This window comes from Schistocerca serialis, chromosome 6 (assembly GCF_023864345.2).
Source record: "Schistocerca serialis cubense isolate TAMUIC-IGC-003099 chromosome 6, iqSchSeri2.2, whole genome shotgun sequence".
Lineage (NCBI taxonomy): Eukaryota > Metazoa > Arthropoda > Insecta > Orthoptera > Acrididae > Schistocerca > Schistocerca serialis.
Window position 1 is genome coordinate 294103193 of NC_064643.1, and position 25260 is coordinate 294128452.

General features: G+C 38.5%; 1 protein-coding gene across 1 annotated transcript in view; it reads right to left on the reverse strand.

Annotated features, from left to right (window-relative positions):
* Positions 1–9211: 9211 nt before the first annotated feature.
* LOC126483689 (queuine tRNA-ribosyltransferase catalytic subunit) overlaps positions 9212–25260 on the reverse strand; it is a 66578-nt gene continuing 50529 nt past the window's right edge. The window contains exons 4-8 of the mRNA XM_050106773.1: positions 19513–19645; positions 19186–19347; positions 13483–13651; positions 12961–13155; positions 9212–9506 (exon numbers count right to left, since the gene is read on the reverse strand). Coding sequence (XP_049962730.1) covers positions 9357–9506; positions 12961–13155; positions 13483–13651; positions 19186–19347; positions 19513–19645 — 809 coding nt within the window. The 3' untranslated portion in view covers positions 9212–9356. The remainder of the gene's footprint in view (positions 9507–12960; positions 13156–13482; positions 13652–19185; positions 19348–19512; positions 19646–25260) is intronic.

Sequence of the window (25260 nt, forward strand, 5' to 3'; positions counted from 1 at the left end):
ATCTGTAAGTAGTGTGGGCACCAGACTAGTCATGACTTTACATTGTTTGAGCACAGAGACAGTATTTGTTGTGGTTATTTGATAATGCACATTTGTAAAGCTTAGGAAACAATTTTCTCCAGAAACTAGAGCAATTCTTAAAATGAATGCTTGACAAAATTTGGTGTGGTAAGGTTAAGAAATCTTCAGTACCTTGAAAACTATGTGACAGGTTCTTCTCCTGGTATACCCGAATATTAGGATTAACTGTGTTAAAATACCAACTGATTACTGGAAGTAGTTTAATTTTGGCATTGTCTTTCGGATAATTTGTCCTGCAATCCACATGCCTCAAGAGTATGTGAAATCTGGCAACAAATAGAAATATTTTGCTGTGAAGTAATGTTACTCTATCCAATGTAATCCCATAGAGCAGAACATTTGTTGGAATACAGTATTTGTATCTACAATAAATTCAAAATTGTAAGATTATGGAAACTCTGTCACTAGTTAATTGTGTTACAGAAATCTAAAAAAACATCTTTTGTTTGATAAAAACATTAAAGAACTGAGTACAAGTTGCTGTAGTGGGAAACCAGGTTGTCAGTGAGGTGCTCCCTGCTTGAATTATGAAATGTGCTGTAACTACAACTATTTCTCCATATTAACCACATTCTAAGAAGCCCTTCAAGTTTTCCGGACACAAGGCCATAGATCAGCAGTCTTTATCTGTGACACGAAACAAGTATCTCTATGACCCATGGTTCACAGGCTTATTTATAGCATAGGTATTTAGCAACTAATAGTTATAACCAAATGTCAACCAATGTTTAGAGCTTCTTAAGAATATAGTTTTGCTTATCAGCGACAAACAAAAATGCTTATACAGACACCAATATATTATGATGTGCTTAATTTTAATTAACATTTGCGAATTTGGCGGAGGAGTAAGTAAAGTTGGCCTCTTAGGTCAGAGCCATAAGTGCAAGTAGTGTGGCCACTGCATGCGACTCATACTGATCAGCTGCTACAGTATAAATTTTGACAAGGATTTGTGAATGCACTTTAGTAATCTTCAGATGCAGTATTTAGGTACATTTGTAGAAATGAGCATCAAATTAATGAGACTGTTGTAATACAACTCAGTGAGTAGAAGAAAACTTGCATTTAAATGTAAGTACAAATAGTATCATTAATCAGTCATCTGCATACATAGTAAAACCAATGACAATTCACCATGCAACTATAGTTTCACAAGTGATGGAGGTCACAGAGGTTGGCAGCATTCAAAGAGAGAACAGTCAATACAAAGTATTTCGTATGATGACAACTTTTTAATGATCAGCACACGAGGCCCAGTGGACAACTTGCAGCAACCTTGCTATAGCTACTTTGTTGGCAGCTCACAACAAAGTAATTTATGTAGGTTACCAATTAACAATAAGAGTGATATGTGGCCCGAGGTGCCATCCCGCATTCTCAGTATTGGCTCTCGAGCAAAAACTTTGACGAGACATATGAGTGGCCATTTATCTCAAATACACCTGCCCCCTCTCAGAAGGGATATTCATAGCGTTACTAAACACATGCATATTTCATTTGTAGGTGTTATAAGTACCATTTATCTTTCACAGAAACCTAGGATAGACAGACACACACTGATATAAATTTGCATTTCAGGAAATATTAGTAATTCTAGGATGTTTACACACACACATGTGCCTTAATGCACTATGGTCATTTGCCTCAGAGCTTCAATAGGTAAGAGTCTCTTGTCAAAATAAAAGTTATTTTTTTGATTTACAGATGTCAACTCCACTTCAGCAGTGCAACAAGTATGTTCCCAGCTTCTAACTTCACTTCCCTAGCAACACAATACCTGTTAAATAGGAATGGCTTTACAATGTAATGACTGACAATCATTACTACCTCAGTCATGGGAATGAATCCTAGTTGGACAGTGGAATATTTAGTCCACCTTCAACCTACCATTCACCTCTCAACTATGTGAAGATTTGCCAAGAACGACAAGTGGTTCGGATTTCATGTTAAACTGTAAGCCCCTTTCCCAGATCACTAAGGTAAGTTAGTGACATGCAAGTTGGCTGAAATGGCAATCTAACTGAAAGAGTTGCACTAGGCTATTGAGCCACTCATCACACTAGGTGCCCCAGAATAATGCTCTTGGGTATACTCCAAAGTCCTCATATCAACTATTGTAGAGAAAACCTTCCAGTCTTTTGGCCCAGGAAGGCAAAAGGATGACATTTACTCTGAGAAACATGCACTAGCTGAGAAGATGTATAGGGAACTGTTGCCATAACTTTGCCACCTGCTGTACTGAAGTAAGGATGTTTTCAACACCACCCAGTCTCATTCTGCCACTGCCCTAAATACAAAGATGTAGAATTGTGCCAGTACCAATGTATTTGGTGGATAGCGTGTGGTATTTTGATTCTAGCATTAGTGCATAATACAACTGCTTGAATTTCCTGAAACATCAATTGAAAATGAATATATTTAATACTGTTAGTTGAGGTACCTGGAAAATGAGGCAGAAGTAATTTTTCTTACTCTTTCTAATGAAATCCGATTGACAAGACACATTCTTGACTTGTGATTCGTCGTCCACTAAAACCATTTTATATTGTTCTGTAGTCATCACAGTATTGTTCTTGCTAGCCTTGTGCAAAAGACTTTCTTCTACAAAAGTGGTTTCAGTGTGAAATACTGGGGTACCACACCGTTACTGGCATTATCATGCTATGATTGGTAAAACACAATCATACCTGTTCAGAAAACTTAGTATAAGCATATATTTTATGTATATGGTATTACACAGCAGATTAATCACTGTGTATGCTTGCATAAATAGTGCTTATTTTGTTCCACATCCGATCAGCTGCCTAAGCAGAGAAGTAAGCAGACAGTATGGCCTTTAGATTTTCTTCTCAGATATCAATATGTGGGAATTTTAATGATTCCTCTTTCCATTTATAAGTTTGTTGATTTTCATATGAGAAGCAATTAAAATTTTTTAATAAAGCATTGAGAGTTCTTGCCCTCACTTGCAGTGGAAAGCATACTTGGTTGCCATACCAAATGGATTTTATGATCAAATACATAAAGGTATCCAATACCATGAAATGTTATAGCAAACTGTAATACGTAGCTGCAGACCTGGTACATATCTGCACAATTCTGCTTGATTATGTATTTTTAAGGTCACCAACACAAACAAGATGAAGTGTCAAAACCAACCAGGATCTCAAAGTTCGACAGCTGGACAAACTAAATAAACACAGCCATGTGGCACTCTAAATTTTCGTTCATAGCAGTGTGTCTTACTACAATGCAAATGGCACCAAGACGCGGAATGAACCACCAATGGTGGGAAAAGAAGTGGAAAGAATTCTGAAGATATTAGGTGAAGGAAAGAAATGGTCATTTAAAGAACTCCACTCTTATTGAATATGAATTCAGTGTCTTTCTACTGCAACACAGCATTAAATATAGAGTAATGAACCATTCTTATGACAACCACCAGATAAACTTATGCATCAACTGACTTACTTCTATGCATTAATCACAGCCTGCGATAGTTATGCCAGTTTCACCGTGTTCTGTTGGTCCTATTATTCAAGCCTGAAGAAGAATTGAGGTCAAGTTTTATTAAACTTTTAGATGACCAAAAGATTTTTAGTGCAGAGATATTTCCCAGATTACAATATCACAATTTACACTGTTTGGTCCCTCTAGGCCTGGTTTGACAGAAACATGAATGACCTATTTGTAGCATTCCATGATAACTGGAAATAACTACGGAAACAATTCTAAGGTTGCATGTATTCATTCCATGACATGGCTTTCTTCAAGATGTAGGTACTCTAATGTTACATAACTCTTCTAGTTGCTGTGAACAAGATATGGCAGCCTTACCCCAGGTGCTGCATTGCCATTTCACTCCCTAAGATGGGATGAATACTTCCAATTAGTTAATTTTTATCATCATCATCATTTCTTATTCCAAACTTCAGACAGTTTATATTTTTACCGAACAGACACAAACAGATTGAAACTTTGTGCTGCACTGGAACTCTAACCTGGAACCTATGCCTTTCGCGGGTAAGATTGCAACCGATTGAGCAATCCAAGCACGACTCCCGACCTTCTCTCAGAACTTTACTTATCTTCTGACTGAAAGAGTCAAATATTGGAGACAGAAATGCGACAAAATATTTCCAATTTTAGTTTGCCGAATATGTCAATGCAGTGCTTGCAGAAAGTTTAGACAAACATCTAAATTTCACTGAATCCACATGTGTCCTGTAACAACATTTCAATCACTATTTCACGTGAAGTTATTAGAGATCTGAATTATCAGTTTATAGGTAAAAAAAAAATCCCTGCTCTAGTTCTGATAATTTTAGAGAATTAACATTTTTACATTTTGTATACAGAGCTTAAAAAGTCCTGTTCCCCCCCCCCCCAACTGAAATGTTTTCCTTCTCTAAAGAGTTCTAATGCTATGAAATTTTCAATGCTGCTTCATTATACCATAGCGTAATTGCTAAAGAAGAATACAACATGGGGAAAAATTCCTATTGATTTGGTTACCTCTGAAACAAGATTATTTTTCCCCAGTAAATTCAATGACAAAATTGGTCAGTTTCATTCCACAATAACTGCTGGTTGGTAACACTTAGAAGACTACTAACCATGCGTTTGTTTTCTCCGTATCTTGTTTGTAATAGATCTGCTGTCAAAATAGGTGAGACTGTTGCCAGTCAGAAATTACCATGGAATGAAACTGCTAAATTCTGCCACCAAAATTATTGGTGAAACATTTTGCTTGAAAGGCGACAAAATGAGTAGTTAGTATTTATATGTATTTCTACCCTGTAATAAAACAGCACTAAAATTTTCATAGCTGTAGGAGTAGCAGTTTTCGAGGGGGTGGGGGACATTTCAGTCACAGAAACAGGACTTCTTTTTCGTTCAGGTTACAAAACAGTGAAACATTTCATCTTCCAAGGCATTAGGGTACAGCAGTGAAAAACCTGTAATTAAAATGACTAATAACATCATGTAAAACATTGACTGAAATTCTGTTTTTTTTTTTATAAGTACATAGACCTGTTTATTTCTACAATAGTTTACATCAGTTTACAGCTGGAACATTTAGCTATTTTTCGACATAATCACCATTTCTTTCGATGCATTTTTGTAGACGCTGTGGCAGTTTTTGTATGCCCATGTCATACCAGCTCAGCACCATGCTGCTCAGAAAGTTATGAACCTCTTCTTTCACCTCGTCATCGGAGCTGAATCGCTTACTGGCCAAATGTTCTTTTAACCTAGGGAACAGGTGATAGCCACTGGGTGCCAAGTCAGGACTACAGGATGGGGGTGTGATTATGTTCCACTGAAACTGTTGCAGGAGAGCAATGGTTGGCCGAGCGATGTGTGGGCGAGTGTTGTCATTGAGAATGTGTGTGCCCTTGTTCAACATTCCTCTTCTCCGGTTCTGAATTGCCCGTTTGAGTTTTTTCACAGTCTCACAGTACCTGTCAGCATTAATTGTCATCCCAGCGATTCAGCTCCAACTATGAGGTGGAAGAAGAGGTTCATAATTATCTGAACAGCATGGCGGTGAGCTGGTATGACAAGGGCATATAAAAACTGCCACAGCATCTACAAAAATGCATCGACAGGAATGGTGATTATGTCGAAAAATAGCTAAATGTTCAAGCTGTAAAATGATGTAAATCATTGTAGAAATAAACAGGTCTATGTACTTACAAGGGACCAAACTGCTGAGGTCATTGGTCCCTAGACTTACACACTACTTAAACTAACTAATGCTAAGAACAACACCCACACCCGTGCCTGAGAGAGGGCTTGAACTTCGGGTGGGAGAGGCCACACAATCCGGGACGTGGCACCTCAAACTGTGTGGCCACTCCACGTGACTTTTCTGTGTTGAACTGTCCCCAGGAAAACCTACTGATAATAAGGAACCCATTTCTTTGGTTTCACAGAGACATTTGATCCTGTTCAAGTATTCTCTCTCTTCTATTTCAATGACATGAGTCCCTAATGTTTCTCCTTAAAAGTTTTCGTAGTGCGTTACTTTTCCTGTATATAAATTTCTGAAAACAGTGTTTTTAAGCAACCCTATCAGTACTGAACTCAAAACAAGTATGATGTTTAAAATCTCTATCTCCTATAAATATTATGTAAATATTTTGAAATTTACGTACAGTATTGGTCTCAGTGGTATCTATAAGCATATCAAATATCTTTTCTTAATTTTAATTAGGGCCATTGTTACATTAACTATTGAAGTGTGAGAAATTTTCACGTCTGGAAAAGTTTTCTTCTTTAGATTGCAAATCTCGAAAACTATTACACACATTGAATAACATCTTGGTGTATATACAAAATGAAGTAGAATTAAAATTCAGTCTAACTTACCGTAAGGAAATGACGAGAGCTGGCCAAACAGTATATCTTAGTCTCACAACAAGAAATAATAATTAATTGAAATAAATTCACAAACACAATATTTAATGACAGTAAGCACACTACACACTAATCAGACAATGCGAAACACCGCTTAAGTCAGAGTCAGTGGAACTATCCGTGTCACTGCTCGTATTGACCGATATAATCAAGTCTCCGACACTTTGTTGTAAGATACCTTCATTGTTCCATGCATCCTGTATCACTCCTTTCACGTGATGCACTACCTTCTGCCAGTCTTCCGATGTCACAATTTCAACTGCCTCTTTCAAAAGGCATTCCAATTCGGTTAATGTGAATTTCTTATTTTCTGCAGCAATATGCCGTTTAACCTGAGCCCGAATCAGCTCTATTGCGTTGAAATGGCATTGGTTAGGAGGCAATCTGAGCACTTTACGCCCGTATTTTTTAGCTACTTCATCCAGAATGTAAATCGGGTTCTTTGGCTTGTGTTGAGATACAAGTTCTAATAATTCTGCCCTAGTCAAATTACTGTCGAACTGTACCTTATGTTTTTGTAACCAGCTAACAATGTCATTTTTTCTCGTTGCCTTTGTGGGTGCTTTATCTTGTATTACTGAGTGGTAAGGAGCGTTATCCGTAACAATGATAAGAGTTTTTTGTTAAGTTCTGGAGCACACAGTCTTCAAACCATTTCACAAAAGTATTGTGGTTCATCTCTTCATGGTAGTCGGAGGTCTTATTTGAACTGAATAGCAGCAGACAATTTGGAATGAAACCTTTTGAATTTCCGGCATGTGCTACAATTATCCTTTTCCTCTGACAATCACAGTTGCCATACTACCGCTGATGATACCTTCTGTCCAGCCTTTTTTTAAACTGTGTCCTGCATTCATTCACGTTTCATCAAGCCAAACAATATCATCAAAATTTGTCCCCACTAATTCTCTAAGAAAACGGCATCGCCAGGCTGCAATATCTTGGCATTCCATTAGTAAGTTTCTGCCAGAGATGGAATTATAGCGGAATCTTAACATTTTCAGGACTCATAACAAAGACGATTTACTACCCTGAAACAGGTCAGCCACTATGAGGGTAGCATGTAGTTTTTTGAGTGTTATATCTGACGACGAATGGCATCTTCCTGAAAAGAGTCAAGTTTTGCGACCCTCTTCTCTAGTCGCCTCTTTTTCCCAGGTATCTCCAATTTAGATGATTTACTTGAGCCTTCTTTCATGAATTTCTCCTTGCAGATTCTTATTACTGGTCGTTCGCTAACTTGCAGAGCAGCTGCAGTTTGTTCCACGATCTTATCCAAAGGAACGAGAGGCCCTCCTGCATCCCTCTCTCTCTCTCAAAATACTCCCTTAAGGAACACATGTATTCACACGCCTGACTGCGTATAACGACGCCATGTCCGCCACTTTTTGGAGGTCTCCGAGGAGTGTGCAGCCTCGGCCTCCCTCTCTTGCAACTGCTTTCATCAGACATCGCAAACACGCGAAGCAACAAGTCACTCAAATCTCTCACCCGCACATCTACAACGGCTCGCTGAGGACTGGCTGGCACAATGCCTTAGTCTGTTCAGCAGAGCGAAGTGGCAACACAGTGGCAGTTGACAGCGCCGGCTGCCATTGGTTTATTGGTGGCGGGAGCCCTGCAGCCCGTTGCCTGTCAAGTGACAACTAGTTTAAATAATAGTATAGCTTAATTGTCTTTTCTTTCAGGTTTTTAGCAACAGGAGAATCTTACCCATCTCTACTATTTTCATTTCAAATCTCTATAGAATATATCAGCAGAATGGTGTAAGTACTACTGTATGCATTTGTCTACAAACTGTCTCCTATTTATTTCCCAGTCCCCATTGAAAAAATCTTTTGGTATGTACAAAGGAATTATTTTACGAAATGGCAGTTTTCCAACTGTGATGGTGCTGGAACAAAGTGGTCTTGTACATATGTTACTTTGAATTTTAAGACATTGATGCTGGGAGACAAACTCACAGATTATTACTTTCTGTGAGTGACTCATTGAGTAGACATCATGTGACAACAGCTCAGTTGCACGGCTTCTGTCGCAGCACTGGTACAGTGCTGCGGCGGCGTCCACTGCAGCCGCGCGTTGCAGCCCTAACTCAAATTGCGCATGCAGGAGCAGGGCAGCACCATTTGCACCTTGGACAACGAACCTTTAGAGGGAGTTGGGCTTGGACAGTTCAGTCAGTAAAGCACTTTCCTATAAAAGGCAAACATCCCAGTTTTGAGTCTCGGTCTGGCACACAGTTTTAACCTGCCAGAAAGTTTCAAATCAGTGTACACTCCACTGCATAGTGGAAACTCATTCTGGAGACACACCAACTCATAAACAACACTAAACCTGATTATTTGCTGAAGGACATGCATTTTTGAAAATCACCTTTTTGGTTTACAGCAAAAGATTGTGTAATGAGTCAGATGGTAACCTGCCAATGAAGTGGTTCAAATACCAGAAACATAGTTGGGTGAGAATCTGTTAGTAGTGCTACGATAGCAAAAGCACTAAAGTACACTGCACCTAAGTGAAAAACAAGTCTCAATTTCAAAAATTTTACAGCAGTCAAATGCAAATGGAGAGCCCCAGCACAAGGCAGCTGGAGCTGTTTGCTCCAGTCACAAGGTTAATTCTGTTTGCTGAGATGTTTATACCTTGAATATTACACGCTTGAGTCTAGTGAGCAATAATAATAAAATACACAAAGTGGGCAGGGTTTCATAGTAAAATATGTATTTACTGAGTCATAAATTAATCAATGACTGTACCTATCTCTCACATTTTGAGATGAAATTTCTCTCTCTCTTTTCGTTTTTTAATATCCGTTAATCCTGAGAATGTCGACATTAAATCAGCACATTTCAGTCAAGCTCTATGTTAACAGCTGAAAGAGCATCTGTTATCCATTTTGGGTAAGTCCCAGATGGATATAGTGTCTTGAAGAAGTTCTTCACAAACAATGGGAATTTCTTTTCTTTTATACTTTCTCTAATTGACTTCATTAATTGCATCTGGAAAAAAAGACAACAAAGATACAGAATTCGCCACTGTGCCAGCTGATTTGACTATATAACAATTTGTTTTACTATAAAAACATTCAATTTTTGACAAAATAATTTAATTGGATAGATAAAAAAATCTGCTCATCAAGCTGCGACAGAACACACACATAAAATAGGGTTGTAATTAGGCAAGCTTTCGGAGCTAGTGGCTGTTTCTTCAGGCAGAAGGGTTGAAGCGGAAGGAAGAAGGGTGAAGGAGGAAAAGGACTTGAGAGGTCTAGGAAAAGGGATAGATTTCAGGAAATTATCACGTGGGATGAGAAGGGAAGTCTCCCCTGACCTGCAGTTATGGGTGAAATCTACCCCTTTTCCTACACCTCTACAGTCCTCCTTTTCCTTCGCCCCTATTTGTTCCCCTTCAACCCTTCTGACTGAAGAAGGAGCCACTGGCTCTGAATGCTTGCCTAATTACAACTGTCTTTTATGTGTGTGTTCTGCAGTCACTGGATGAGTATATTTTTTTTTAAATCTATCCAATTAAAATAATTTGCTTTGCTAGACATTTAATTTGAAGCAAAAATTCTGGAGTTTTCTGTTTGAAAATTATGTGACTTGTAGCAACTAACATAATGAGAAGTATCGTGGAACACTTATGAAGATTAGTATTAAACTCTGGTAGTTGTACATTATAAATGAATGCTTATGTTCTTTTGCTACAACAGAAAACTATTACCTGGTTGAGTAACTAAATGAAAGTCAGAATGGAAGCCCAGCTTACAAGATCTTGAAGCATGACTAAATGTTTAACGGACAGAGATCCATAAGTCACAAAAATTTTATATTATTAACTAGCTTTACTTGGCATGTGTTGCAGCGCCATGGGATTAAAAAAGTGGTTTTATAACCCTGTTTATGGAAGTGCTTTTGGACACACAATATTTTTGGTTTTTCTGTCTGGTAGGTACAAGAACAAGTCAGACGGTTTCCCAAAGTGTGAGCAAGGAACATACAGCTGTCCATGTGAGAAGCCTGGATTTTCCAAATTTAGTCCACACACTGGCAGGGATTCTCTCTGTGGCATATTGATGGTTATTGCAAATGTTAGCCGCACTGGAAACTGCCAGTGTTTGAACTCTATTGGAATATGTGTTGGAATCACTGGGATGTGTGGTAACAGTACATCATTTCCTTTTAATACTGTAGCTTCGGTGATATTGTTCATCATCCTTTTTACTGAAAGTCTGGTACTGTTGCAAAGCCATGGTAGGTTGATGTTTATGAGAATAATGAGAGGCACACCAGTATTTACTACCAACGCGTTCAGCAGCAGGCTCAGCAAATCAAGTGAGTTCAAGTATTCAGACAGATAATTTACAGCTTCATCTTGAATTTTGTTTTGAATGGTGTAACTGATACTACTGACAGGTGTTTTTAGCTCATATTACAGCATGTTCACCGGGCCACTGGTGACTTGTAGTTTCTGTATGATATTTGGGAAAACTTTGTGCATCAATTCATCTCTGGTTGCTGTAATTTTACAAAAGTTTGATGGCACTGTGATACATTGTGTGGATTCACTGACTACCATTTTCCCACTTCCAACAACTGTTTTGTGAAACATTGATCAGTTGTATCATTTTAAATTTGTACATGCACATTGGATTTTAAAGTCAATCTGTACATGTCACCATAAGACTGACAATTTGAAGTACACATTAAGTTCATCAGCAGGTGTGGAACATGGTATAATGGGAAGGGTTTCCTGAAACAGTAAAATGATTGCGCCACTAAAGAGTTGTTCATTCCCTCTTCAGTCTTTTGGTGTACAGTGTGTGTTCACACTATGTAACAGTGACATTGCTATAGGCTGACTACATCACATGTCCTATGCTGTGAATATCTGCTGTCACTGGCTGGTGAGATCAAGTGAGATAAGCTATGATTGTGTTACAAAAGTGCATTTCAATGTAGATTTCAGTGCTTCAGAATGTAATGTGCTGTGTGGTGGAATTTGAATCTATACTTTTGTAATATGAATACAAAAATATGTTGATGCACATCACAGATCTTTCCAAAAGCTTTTTTTTTTATGCAGAGTTTTTTTGTTCTCTGTAGTTCCACGCATAAAACCTTTACCATTCAAAGGAGTGATATTTTTACAGTTTTGAGGAAAAGTATTTTTCATCTTGGAAGAAGTGTATCTTCAAGTGGGAAAAGAGTGTGTTTTTAAATGGGAAATCTGGGATTCCCCCCCCCCCCCCCACCCCCCACACACACAGAATTGTGGCACTCTAGCCCATGGAGGATAAACATTGCTGTAGGCAGAGTTTGTGTGGTACGCATTTCTGCTGCTAGGCGTGTATAGTGCAACCCCTTGCCAGTTCAGTGCCACTTGTGTTGCCAACCTGGCTTGTACTGTTCATCTGCAGTGATTGTTTTTGCTAGCACTGTTTTGTTCTTGTTTTGTTTTTTATGATGGCAAATTTAAGCAAACAATGTGCAGCTGTGTGAAATTTTGTCTTCTACTCAGTAAAAATGATACTGAAAGTGTATTAATGTTGAAAACAGCTTACCAATATGACACTATGGGGAGAACTCAAGTGTACAAGTGGTACATTCAATTCAAAAATGGCGACATGTCGATCCATGACAAACTTTGTTCTAAATTTGTTCTGGATGTCCATCAGCTGCCTGAATTGACGAAAACATTGAAAAAATTCTAGAGCTTGTGCTCACAGACCGTCAACAGACAACTAATCAACTGTCAGAGATTAGTGAGTAATCTTGGAGTTTGGTTAAGTGAATTTTAATGGAAGATTTGGGAATGAAATGGCCAAGTTTGTTCCTTGGGTTCTGACTGACAATCAAAAGGAATGTCGAGTTGAAATATGTCGTGCTTTGAAACAACAGCTTGAAACTGATCCAGATTTTCTGTCAAAGGTCATTACTGGTGATGAGTCATGGTGCTACAGTTATGCCCCAGAAAGGAAACCGATCTGGCAACACTGAAATTAAAAACAACAACAACAACGAGGATGGAGCTGTCAGCCTTTTCTAAAGACGACTATAAAAAAAATGTTTCAAACAGGAATCTCCAGTGGGACAAATTTATTAGTTATAATGGAGAGTATTTTGAAGGAGATAAGGTTGTTTTGAAAATACAGTTTTCAAATTTATTTATTTATTTTTTGCCACCCCGTATGTTGGTTTTGTATCAGATAGTTCCAAACAAGAACATTGCCTATAAACTCAGCTATATTTTCAATCTTCTTTAAATGCTTGTCGACCATTCAACACTACAGCTATACATGGAAAGGCAAGATTAGAAGACAATAGAAGAACCTTTGGCTGCATTATGGCTGCTGGTGTTTGTTCATGTCTTATTAGAACATGAGCAGTACGGCAAATGTCGGATGCTATTAAATACACGAAATTTAATATGAGAACCAAAAAGCTTACTTACTTGAAAGCAAATATTATGCACTGTAAGGAGGTGGCAAGCAACTGTCTCAACAGTAACAATGGAATGAAGGTATGCTCTAGAATATCGTTGACATGTTGAACAGTTGCAGTTTTCATCTATAGGTCTGTAATCAGTTTTGTAGTTCTTCTGTTTCAAGTTCAGCTGCCCAGTGTTCACAAGAGCACATCCAAATCTCTGAAAACATGCAAACATAGCTTTAAGAATAATACACACACACAACCAGTACATTTGGTATCACCTAAGTAAATGTTTCATGTTTATTCCTTGCCACATAAAAAAAGTAGCATTAAAAAACAAACATTAAGACATGGCAACTAACTTAACACTTGGTAATCATTGAGAATACTTTCAAAATTGAAAATACTGTATATTGCAGTGAAAGAATTTTGAGAACTACATGTTGAATAACACCATAATTGAATAACCATTAGCACACATTAACTATATCTACACAAAGTCATTCCATAAACTGTGGTTTCCCATTATTTTTATGCTACTCACTGCAGTTCTTGTCGGAAACACACAATCAAACATATCTATGCCAAGCGCACAGCAAATTACAAGATCTGTGGCAAATCCAACACCCATCAAATACCGAGGCTTATCTTCAGGTAGTATGTTTGTTGACAAATGAACCATATTCCAAAATTCATCCTTGCTTTCACCTCCACTGAAAAAATAAATAAATAAATAATTTCACAGCACTAATAGACTAGATAAATATGGAAGTTCAATATCATAGCCTGAAACATAAATAATTATTGTTGATGGGTAATGCGGCCAGCCATAGATACTTTTAAATTGGTGTTAGGAGCTATTATGCCCATCTTCTGATGGCTAATGTTTCCCAGTTACCCACTCCTGCAATCTGTTCCGAAGGACGGTGATTTGTCTTGCTGTGATCCTTACGCTTTTTCAGGAGAGAACTGTAGCAGTGAAAACAGCATACGTATTTTAAATAAATCATTGTGGCACACAACATTTTACAACAGGAATATCAAATGTAAATCCCATGTCAGAGCTTGGAATTGACATGACGAGTTTATGAGCCACAGTGATTTACACTGTCCAGTCACATTAATGTGACCACCTTCTTAAGCCTGACTACCCACGTTTTGCATTGCAGACTGCTGTGAAACATGCAGGAAGGCAGTCAATGATGTTCCGGAAGGTACAGATGGGGGTACTGACTCTACTGCTGTGGCCAGCTGCACTAGGTTTCTTGGCTAAGGATCCATGGTGCGAACAGCTCAATTAAGGTGGACCCACAGAATCGTAACTGGGTTTAAATCTGGGGAATTTGGTGGCCACGGGAGAATGTTAAATGCATCTTGGTGCTCTTCAAACTACGTTCATACATAGCGAGCTGTGTGACACGTTGCTTTGTCTTGCTGGTAGATGTCACCATCCCGAGGAAAAGCAAACAGCATGTAGGGGTGAAAATGTCCCAATGATAGATCCATACTAGTGTTGAACCATTGTGCCTTCCAGAACCACTCAATGAATGCCACGAAAACGTTTCTCAGACCATAACACTCTTTCCTCTGGCCTGGACCCTTCCAACGATTGTTGTAGGGTGTTTGTTTTCAGAAGATTCTTGCTGATGGAGTGTGAAATGTGATTCATCTGAAAAGGCCACCTATCGCCCCACTCAGTGGACGTCCAGCTGCGCTATTGGTGTGCAAATTCTAGTCTTTGTTGCTTATGCAGTCAGTATGGGTGCACAAACCAGGCACCTGCTGTGGAGACCCAAACGCAGCAATGTTGTCTGAACAGTCACTGAGGAGACACTGTTGATAGCCCCTTGGTTCATCTGGGGAGTCAGTTGTCCAACAGTTGCTCATTATTCATCCATATACTTCTCCACAATCGTTGTTCACCGCTGTCGACAATGGTCCATGGTGCACCACAGCTGCCTCGGTCTAGTTTTGGATAGTGTCATTTGGCCACACATGATATAGTTTAAGCAAGTCAGCACGTAAACAGTGTACAGACTTAGCTGTTTTGGAAATGCTTCCACTCTTAAGCTTAAAGCCAACGATCATGCCCTTTCGGGTGTCAGATAAACTCTGCATTTCTGCATAGTGATAATGACTGCATTGTTTTCCACATCCCCCTGACACAGTTTATAAACCCTCCACTGCTAATGCTGCCACTTGCCACCTGTAGGTGGGTATCACATGTGGTGGTCACATTAGTGTGACTGGACTGTGTATTTAGAATAGATGTGTTGTTTGCACTTTAACAGCCAGCTTACACAGTGTCCTGTAACAGCATAAGGACTGTAAAGCCAAAGGTAAAGTGTTGTCCACTAGAACATGTAGGAGCAGATGACATGCTGATGATGAAAATCAGGGGAAGGATTCATCAACCATAACTAATTCTGAAGGTGTTAAAATTAGTTTTTTCTGCTTTTCCTTCCTTCTTTCAGATGTGCACATTTGTTGATGATGACACCATTTCTGTCTGATGAACAAGTTTCAAATTATTAATAAATATTCTTACTAATATTTTATGCGAAGTCTAAAAATGTGATCTCAAAATAAGCATCTGCCATAACATAAATGCAATTGAACTTTTTCCTTCTGATATAATCTTGCTGAGTTTTTCTGGATCCCAAAAATTAGAGAAGTTGTCTGTCCAGATGTCTACTGAATATAGTAGAACTGAAATTTAAGTTGATATAATGAAATTTTGTCCATAGAAGATCACAACAGAGTTTGTCCGACTGTTATACAGATACCAAGACAGAAGTAGAAATCAGTGCAGAATTCACAAACAACTTTTACATTCTATACTGAATATGTGAAAGAACTAGCTGCTATTCCAGCAGCTGTCTATCTTTGTAAGCTGAAACAATCTAATGTCCACAATTCCAGTCTTTAAGAAGGTTCACAGATAGAGCTACAGATCTATTTTGCTGTAGAATTATGAAACTTATTTAATGCTTCCATATAAATACTTTTCTGGAGACCAAACACTTTTCTGTAGAAATAAACACAAATTCAGCAAGCACGAATCATGTGAAATTCAGTTTGGTCTGATTGTTCCCAAGATCTAAATGCTGCAGAGGGGAGACTGGGTTTATTCCAGTAGTTTTTGGTCTCTGGGAAGTTTTGAATGCAGTTCTGCAGCAACACCTAGTAAACCAAATATACTGGATGGTTCTTATTAACCTTTAAAAAGCCCTGATTATGCTGAGACAGGTAATTTAATATAAGACACATGGGGGGCAAATGTTGGGAAATACCCCAAAAAATTGATGACAAATTTCAAATGTGACGTCACCAGATGATGTACCCTACTGCACTTGTAATGGTTGGTCTTGTTGAGCCTACTATCGCAGCACTACACATCACTCTGCTAGGTTACTGTGTTTTTGTTCTATCTATTTCATACAGTAGTGCTCGTGACAGTGGTAATACAATATTACGATGAATCAGTTCACATTTAATGAGCCAATATGTGTCATGTCATAGTGCTGCTAATTCCAGTGCACTTTCAGCAAGAAATACTTATGCAGGTTGCACACTGTATTTACATTCTCACACATTGTTTGCTGTTGTCGATCACTGAATGCGCAAAACAGAGACCCGGCATGTATGCAAACACTGAAGGCAAAACATGTATCGAGGGAAGGTAACACAGTGGTCACACACATGTGCTGAAATCAAGGTTAATTATCAGATAACATCTAATTTATGACATGATTTCTACTTTGTTGTTATTGCAAGCACTACCTTATCACATCAGACAGTGCAAGAACCAAAAAGGGTTGCCTAGTGGAGCGATTTGTAGCACTGCCCTCTACTGGTGAGGATAAGATCAACAAGCCCATCTGCTGCACATGCAAAGGGGTATGCCATCTGATGAAGTTACATGTTCAACATTTGTGGCTCCATGTGTCTTATATTAAATTACTTGTCTCAGTGTCATCTATCGTTTCAGATTTTTTCAAATGTTAATATGAATCATCCTGGAGTACACGAACAGATATGTGCTCGACTTGAACAATTCCTAGCAAGCAGAACCCCACAGGTTGTCCTTAAAGAGATGACATAGGAAGTGAAAGGGAGATCAATTGTAACTCAAGAAAGTGTAAGGACTGTTACTGTTCACAACACATTATCAACAAAAGGTGACACAGTCATACACAGGAAAGTCACATAGTTAACACAAGAAAGTCACATAGTTAATGAAAAGTTCAAAGACTTGATGATAGTGCTTGGTGCAAAGACTGGCAGCCAATCCTTCAACATAAATAAATGAAACGTAATACCTGTAAGTAGACGGAAAGTCTCAATATTCTCTGACCACTCTATCAATGATCAGTCACCAAAATCAGTCACAGGTGTGTAATAGCATGGAACAATTCAAAATGAAATACATGCTTAAATCAAGCTATGGGGAAGGCAGAGATTATTAGGAGACTGCTACAGAACTATAATGCATGAAGGATGTCAATAACTAAACATCTGCTTGAACAAGCCACAAGTAAAGGTCACTTAAAAAAAAAAAAAAAAAAACACAAACCGTGTTTATGGATTTGTCAGCAAGAATGTAACACATACTTTATCAATAATTTCTAATTGGACACTATCACAGAAAGCCTTACATTTAATATTCTGTGAGCCACATTCCAATGAAAGCTATGGAACTTGTTACTTACAACAAAGCAATGAATAAATGAGTTGCATCCAGAGGGCTACTAGCAATCTTTCTTTCAACATGCCATCAAAAATGGAACAGGAACGGGGGAAAAACTTTCCTGGTGTGCCACATATCTTGTCATACACCACATATCAAGAGCTTATGGAGTACAGAAGGTTAAAAGACAGTATAACAAATTAATTAGTTTTTTTTTAAATATACAATCCTGAGCAGTGTTATCAAGACAAACTATGAGATTTTATGTGAAATTCCTCAGCCACTTGATGTCCACAGCTGGCTCAGGGCTCCTTCAGACTTCTACATGCATTATGGAATTTCGCTAAACACACCACTAGTGTTTTCTAATGTCATTTACTCACCTTCCAAGAGGCTGTTGCCTTGGTCTTTCCATATCTCTCACAATCCAGCATCACAGAACTTCCTTGGTCCACCTGCCATCGATGTGCCTGTTTACACATACTGCCTACCTCCGTTTCATTTACAGTGATCTATTTCTCAGTTCCTGGGTGATTCTTAAATTGAAAGTTCATGTTTCGCTGATGTTATGTCAAAAGTGTGAACATACACCAATGCTAAAATTTCCTCTTCAAACACATTGGAAACTTCATGTGAAAAATTTGATTTAGTTTCCTAAAAGCATTGCAGAAAAAAATTATCATCTGATATGGCAAACACTTGTCTGCTGTTATCTGGAGCTCTATCTCTATGAGAACCTAACATCTGGAGTACGTATAAAAAGCAGTATCTGAAGAGCCTTGAGAACTATGCACAAAATCAACAACCAATTAAGTAAGGCAGTATCACTAAATAATCCTAAAATATGAAGTCAAATTTGAACAATTGTCTTGGCATGCAGACTGAGGCATGGGAAGCCAAGAAAGTAAGTAAAAATTCATAGATGAATACTCTTGACTGACAGGTGCATACAGATCTTGCCCATAGTATTCATAGTTGTGAATTTTGGAATGCATCATAGACTTGCTCATACAAAAATGATATCTGTGTTAGTACTAGTTAGGAAGCAGAAATGATGTGCAGATGAGAACTGAAGTGTTACTGGACAGTGAACATAAAAGTACAAAGATGGGTAGATATGGAATGACAATGAATGTGGACAAATATATACATTGGTGATACAGAGCATTTACTTCTGGTGGGTGATAAAAAGAGCAATTGATGTTAGTAACATTGATGTTAATAACACCTACACAAAATTCTTGCTGTACAATTGAGCATGACACTTATGATTTTTTTCAAAGTGTTTTTAACAAAACAAGAGAAAAGGACTACTTAATAAAGCAACCACAAATAACGTAAAATGTTGAAAATTGTATTTTTCAATACATGGGTCAGTATGATAACTTACATAAAAATGGGAAAGAGAGTATTCTGGCAATTTAAAATACCTTTGCTAAAAGATGAAGCACTCAAAATCATATTTTAAATGAATTTCCAAAGCTTTTAAATAATTATATTCAAAGTGGTGTGACATATCTTAAAGAATTTGCACGATAAAATTATAAACAACAGTACCTTAAACCTCCAACTGCAAATCCACGAACATCACGTCGGATGAGCTGCTTAGCACTTTCACTGCGCAGATCAGGATCCAAACCACCCTGTACAATCGGAAATATATTTTGGCTTTCTGGATTTTTATGAGCTTTCAGACATCTATCAAGCCATCTTGTAGTCCTGTAAGTAACAAAACAATTATTTATTATAAATAGATATAATGAGAATGTGAAGTTTATATTACAAAGTTGTGGTCCTGAAGTGGGAGCTTTATCTACTTAATCAACATATTCCCATAAAAGATATTTGGCAGTTCTTGACAATACGGATGCCCCAAACACTAACCGATGCATAGCTTCTTCTACACGAGGTCCAGTTGTTGTTGTCTTCACAACGTCATCCAACTGCATAATGATATCAGCTCCAATTGCATTTTGTATGTGAATGGAATTCTCTGGTGAGAGCATAACTTCAGAGTCTGAAAAGATCTCATACCTTCACAACCAATATTACAGTGAAAATGTTACAAAAATCAAGGTGTAAGTGACTAGCAGTAAAATAGTGAATTCTGTGAAATTTAAACTTTTAATGTAAAGAAACTTGTAACATATTATCATACAGTACGCAAAAATAACGGGGAATTAAATACTTTCGCAACAGTTACTATTCGTAGAGGTACATCTGCCAAATTCATGGAAAAAAAATGAATGCAGTTTTCTATTACACTTAAAAACTAGTAACTATGACTCAATTTACAGCTATTAACAGAAAAAGAACTATTTTAATGGGATCATGCTATGTGTACTCATAGAACATTGAATCTTCATCTTCCTACTTCTGATGAGAAGAATGCATAACAATCTCACTGTGTCGAAAGTACATTTGCGAAAGGAGGATTTGAGATAGAACGACTTTTATTTACATATAGAATATTCACTGATTTTTTTCCTGTCAAAAGTATCAAGCTCAACTTCCATGTTGTCATTCTCAGGAATACAGTCGTGTACATTTTTATGCCTGTTTTGATGCCGTCTACATCTATACCATCGTTAACTGCATGGTAGAGGGTACGTCCCATTGTACCAGTTATTAGGGTTTCTTCCCATTCAATTCACATATGGAGAGTGTGAAGAATGATTGTCTGAAGAATGATTGTCTGAATGCTTAAGTGAATGCTGTAATTATTCTTATCTTATCCTCACAATCACTATGTGAACCATATGTAGGGGGTTGTAGTATATTCCTAGAGTCATCATTTAAAGCCGGTTTTTGAAACTTTGTTAATAGACTTTCTTGGGATAGTTTATGCCTATCTTCACGAGTCTTCCAGTTCAGTTCCTTCAGTGTCTCTGGTGACATTTTCCTACAGATAAAAGAAACCTGTGACCATTTGCAGTGCCCTTCGATGTGTATATTCAATATCCCCTGTTAATCCTATTCGGTATGGGTTCCAAACACTTGAGCAATATTCCAGAACTTGTCACATGAGTGATTTGTAGCAAGCTCCTTTGTGGACTGACTGAACTTCCCCAGTACTCTACCAATAAACCAAAGCCTGTCATCTGCTTTGCCCACAAATGAGCCTAGGGAGATTGCATGGTGACTCATGTTACATTTTGAAATCAGTGTTTTATTATGTTGACTTGTTATCAATCTATAAAACCCATATTTTCTTTTGTATGTCATCATTATGAATTGTGTCATTCAGGCAAAGATCTTTAATCAGGAAAGAGCACTAAAATTAAAGAACAAGTTGTAATTTATGTTGTGACTCATGTTACAAATTTGGGACATCCTATTCCTAATGTGCATTTTAGGTCGAAAGTGTCCTCAAACTATTAGGAGTATGGATCTGGTTTTGATCATAAAAAATTCATATTATTCAAATGACAGTGTTACAGATTTCTAAAAATATTTCTACCATGTGAAATGCTGTAATATACTGGAAAAGGTGCATGACTGTTACTTGCTACTTCTTGTTGGAAAAACTTTTTTCACGCAAGCAGAGAAAAGAAAATGTGACATTATGTGCCAAATCCGATAAACTTAACATTAACTTTTCATTTTTCAAACACTCTGAAAAATTATAAGAGCATGACATCTGGGAAAATGAATTGTAAATTAAATTACGTCAGAGAACTGAAAATATCCTCTTGCACTGACAACATCGCTCAGGTACTTGCAGCTACCTGAGCGAAAGTTGATGCATTTTCCTATGAAGTTTTGCTTTTTTACTGCATTCCCCACTAGCTGTTCTGCAACTACACCAATTCCACCTATGGCTACTTTACCATAAAATGTAGCAAATAAGTTCCAATAGATTTCCACATTACGAAATGATTGAAATTCAGGTTCAGCAGCAGTAATATATTTGTTTGTAAATTGGGAGGCAGGTCCATCTGACCAGATTGAGACTACCTTCACATTTTGAGGTATAGTTGACAGTACCTTGCTAATGTAAGAAATTGCAGCACTCAAGCCATGGCTTTATCCAGAGCACTATGTGACTTATATGGTGACAAACTTGCTTTACTAGGTTGCTGATCTTGCATCTTATGTTACCTACGTTTTCTCTCTATCTCCCTATTTTTAGCTCTTCTTTCTTCTAATAACAGTCCTTGCTTATTTTGACCCAACCGTAGAAACTTTTGTTTCTGGTTCTGCTGGCTTTTTCGAGCTTCTTCCACGTGTTTTTTTCTTAAATTCTTCATATTTTACTACACTCTTCAACTTTTCCCTCCTCCTACTCTGTCTTTCTACTGCTGCTAAAGGCATCATCTCAAAATAATACAGCCATGACTCAGATTATGTGACCAACGTTACACATTTAATTTTCTGTTCTTACAATATTGGTTGAAATTAGGAAATTTTTAGTAGTGATACTGGTTACACATTCACACTAAGAAGTAAATTTACTGAACAAGGTAATGTTATCTCTAATATCCCTCTTGGTATAAAAACTTAATTACATTAAAGTGACTCATGGTACATGAAAATTCATGCTGTTGTATTATATTATTTACCCCAACCTATAAAATTTGAGGGTGCAAGATCAGGTGAATAAGGTGGGTGCAGAATGACTACCCGTCTCAACTTCTGTATAGCGTTTGTTGTCAGTCCAGCAGAATGCGGGTGGATTTATTGTGGAGTAGCATCACTTCACGCAGTCTTCCTGGTTGTTGTTCTTGGGTTGCTCCTGCAAGATGTGTCAGTTGTTGACAATAAATGTCAGTTCTCTCTTGTGGATGCATGCAGGTCTTTGTATGGGGAGCTGCTGCTTTGTTTGGGCTCAACCATTCCTTTGTTTTCCTTATTTTAGCCTAAAGAAACAATTTATGATCACCAGTGACAATTCAGTATAGGAATGATCAGTGTTGTTTATTAGCCAATTGATGACAAACAAGCAGTGATGCACATGAAGTCATCTGCTGATTGTGATATTGGCACCGAGGTGCACATGTGGACATCTGCTGATTTTTGTGATTTTGGCATAGGGCATGTGGCACTCAAATACCTGATATTTTAACCTTGCCCAGTGCATGCAAATGTCACAGAATGGTGGAATGATCACAGTTGATTACATTTGCCCATTTTCGGGTACACTGACATGGATCATTGTGACTGATTGATTGGGGTGGGTTATGGGGCTAAATGGCGAAATCATTAATCCCGTGATTCAAAAGTTACTTTAGAAGTAAGCTAGAAGTGGGCGGATCCAGTCAGACGAGTCAAACTATAAGGCAAGGAAGCTAAAACCACACAAAATAGAAGGCATAAAAGGCTAGGCCAAATCTAAAAATTGGAAAAACAGGGGGATAAAAGAGTGGTCTTTGCATGAGAGAGTAGTTGTGGGTCCCACACCCTGCCTCTCCTCTGAGGGGAAAGTAAAACCTTATAAATGAAAATAAAACCACTGTACCGTAGGAAACTGAGGACCAGTTCAACCATCCGTGAATCGTCTGCTAATATTGATACTGTAGGAAAAGACAGATTGCTACTAGCTGTAAATAAGTCTTCTTTATGGTAAGTAGCAATCTGTCTTTTCCTACACTGTTGATATTCCCACCTGCAGTTTCCATTGCTTGATTTTTGCCAATTGTCTGCTCATATTAAAGGCAAGGAATGTGGAAGGCTATATTTAGTATGAAGAGCCAAAAGAAGGTGACATTCCACCAACATATGGGGTACTGTCAGTATGGCTTCACAGCCACATTGTGGGGGGTGTCTTGTTACGCAAGAGAAAACAATGAGTGAGCCTAGTACGATCAATGTGTAGAAGGAATACGAATGTGGACTCGGACTCTTTCCAAGAGGAGCCGTAGAAAGAGTGCCAAACTGCAACAGTTTCCACAATTGTGGGGAGTTTATTACTGAGAGCAGTAGCGCACAGGATGTCGTTCCATTTTTGGGAAAAGAGAGTTTGATTTGTATCTACATATCGGCACCTGGAATCACGAAAGGGAATGGAGTTAAGTATCTGCCTCTCTAATCAAACGGTTAAGTTCATTTGCGGGGATGCCTACAGACTTGGGACCCAGAGAGAGACAACAAAGCCAAGGGCAGAGAGAAGGTCATGCATAGCAGAGACCACAGGGTGATGAGAGTAGCATTGGTCTATAGCCTTCAAGCTGCTCATTGAGTCAGCACATATTAAAACACTGTGGAGGAAAGCCTGAGAAACAAAATGGAGGGCCCTGTTAATGGCGAGCAGTTTTGCTGTGAACACACTACATAATCCTGGCAGCCAATGGTGTTCCATGCCAGTAGGAGACGTAGAAGCATACCCCACATTAGTGATCGTTTTAGAAAGATTAGTGTAGAAGATGATAGCACCCTGGAACTCTTCAAGGGTAGAACATACAAGATGATAGAATATCATAGCAGTGACAGAGACCTTAGGACACTGGAACGGGTCGGTCCTAATCTATGGTTGAGGCACCAGCCGGAGGGGGGGGGAGGAGGAAATACAAAGGTCACTTCCCAGTGAAAGGAGATGGAGACTCTGATAGAGGGAAGTGAGACGCATTCCAACCAGCAGTCCCACCCAAGGGCGGGTATCAGGAGGGAGACATCCCTTGTTTGCAAAGAGGACGGGGTAAACAGGATGGCCAGGGAATTGTCAAATGGAGATTCCCTAAAAAAAATCTGGAGTTGCTTCTGTCATATTTGTAGAGGGGGAATCCTGTTTCTGGAAGGAGACTGTCGACGGAACTAGTGCGAAAGGCACCAACAGCCAGACGCAGCTCATAATGCTGAACAGGGTAAATTAGTTTCAGAGTGGAAGGAGCCATTGAGCCATACACCTGACAACCATAATCTAGTCTTGACAAAATCAGATCACAGTAAAGATGGAGAAGAAAGAACAGTCTGTGCCCCACGAGGTTGGGCCAGGAGGGGAAGAGAATTAAGCTTCTGCACGCAGGTAGTCTTCAGGTGAAGAATATGGTGCAGCCACATCAGCTTTCCATCAAAAATAAGGCCCAAGAAATGGAACTGCAGGTGCTGGTTGCCTAAATAAAGTTCTTGATCAGGGTGTGATTTGGGTTGACAGCAAAAATGCATAACCCGCATTTTGCGAGGGAGCAAAGTGGAAGCAGATGCTACCGAGTGAGAGCTCACCAATGCAAATATCTTCAACATACAATGCCAGGGTAACCAGATGTCCAACAGAAGTTACAAGCTCGCTGATAGCTATGAGGAAGAGTGTGACACTAACACAGAACCCTGTGGGATACTGTTCTCTCGGATCCAAGGGGTCTGAGTGAAGTGCAACTTGAACCCAGAAGAGCCGGTGGGATAAAAAATTGCGGATAGAAATCTGAAGGGGCTGTGACAGCCTGAGTCATGGAAGGTAACTAAAATGTGACAATACCAAGCTGTATCATATGCCTTATGTAGGTCAGTGAAAACCACAAGAAGGTGTTGGTGGTTAATAAAACCCCCTATCAGATTGCTGTTTCCAATCAGTAAATGGTCAGTTGTAGATTGTCCTTCCCGGAAGCCACACTGATACAGGGACAAAAGGCCACGAGATTCAAGTACCCAACATAATCAGAAGCTAACCATCCTCTTTAGCAGTCTACAAAGTACATT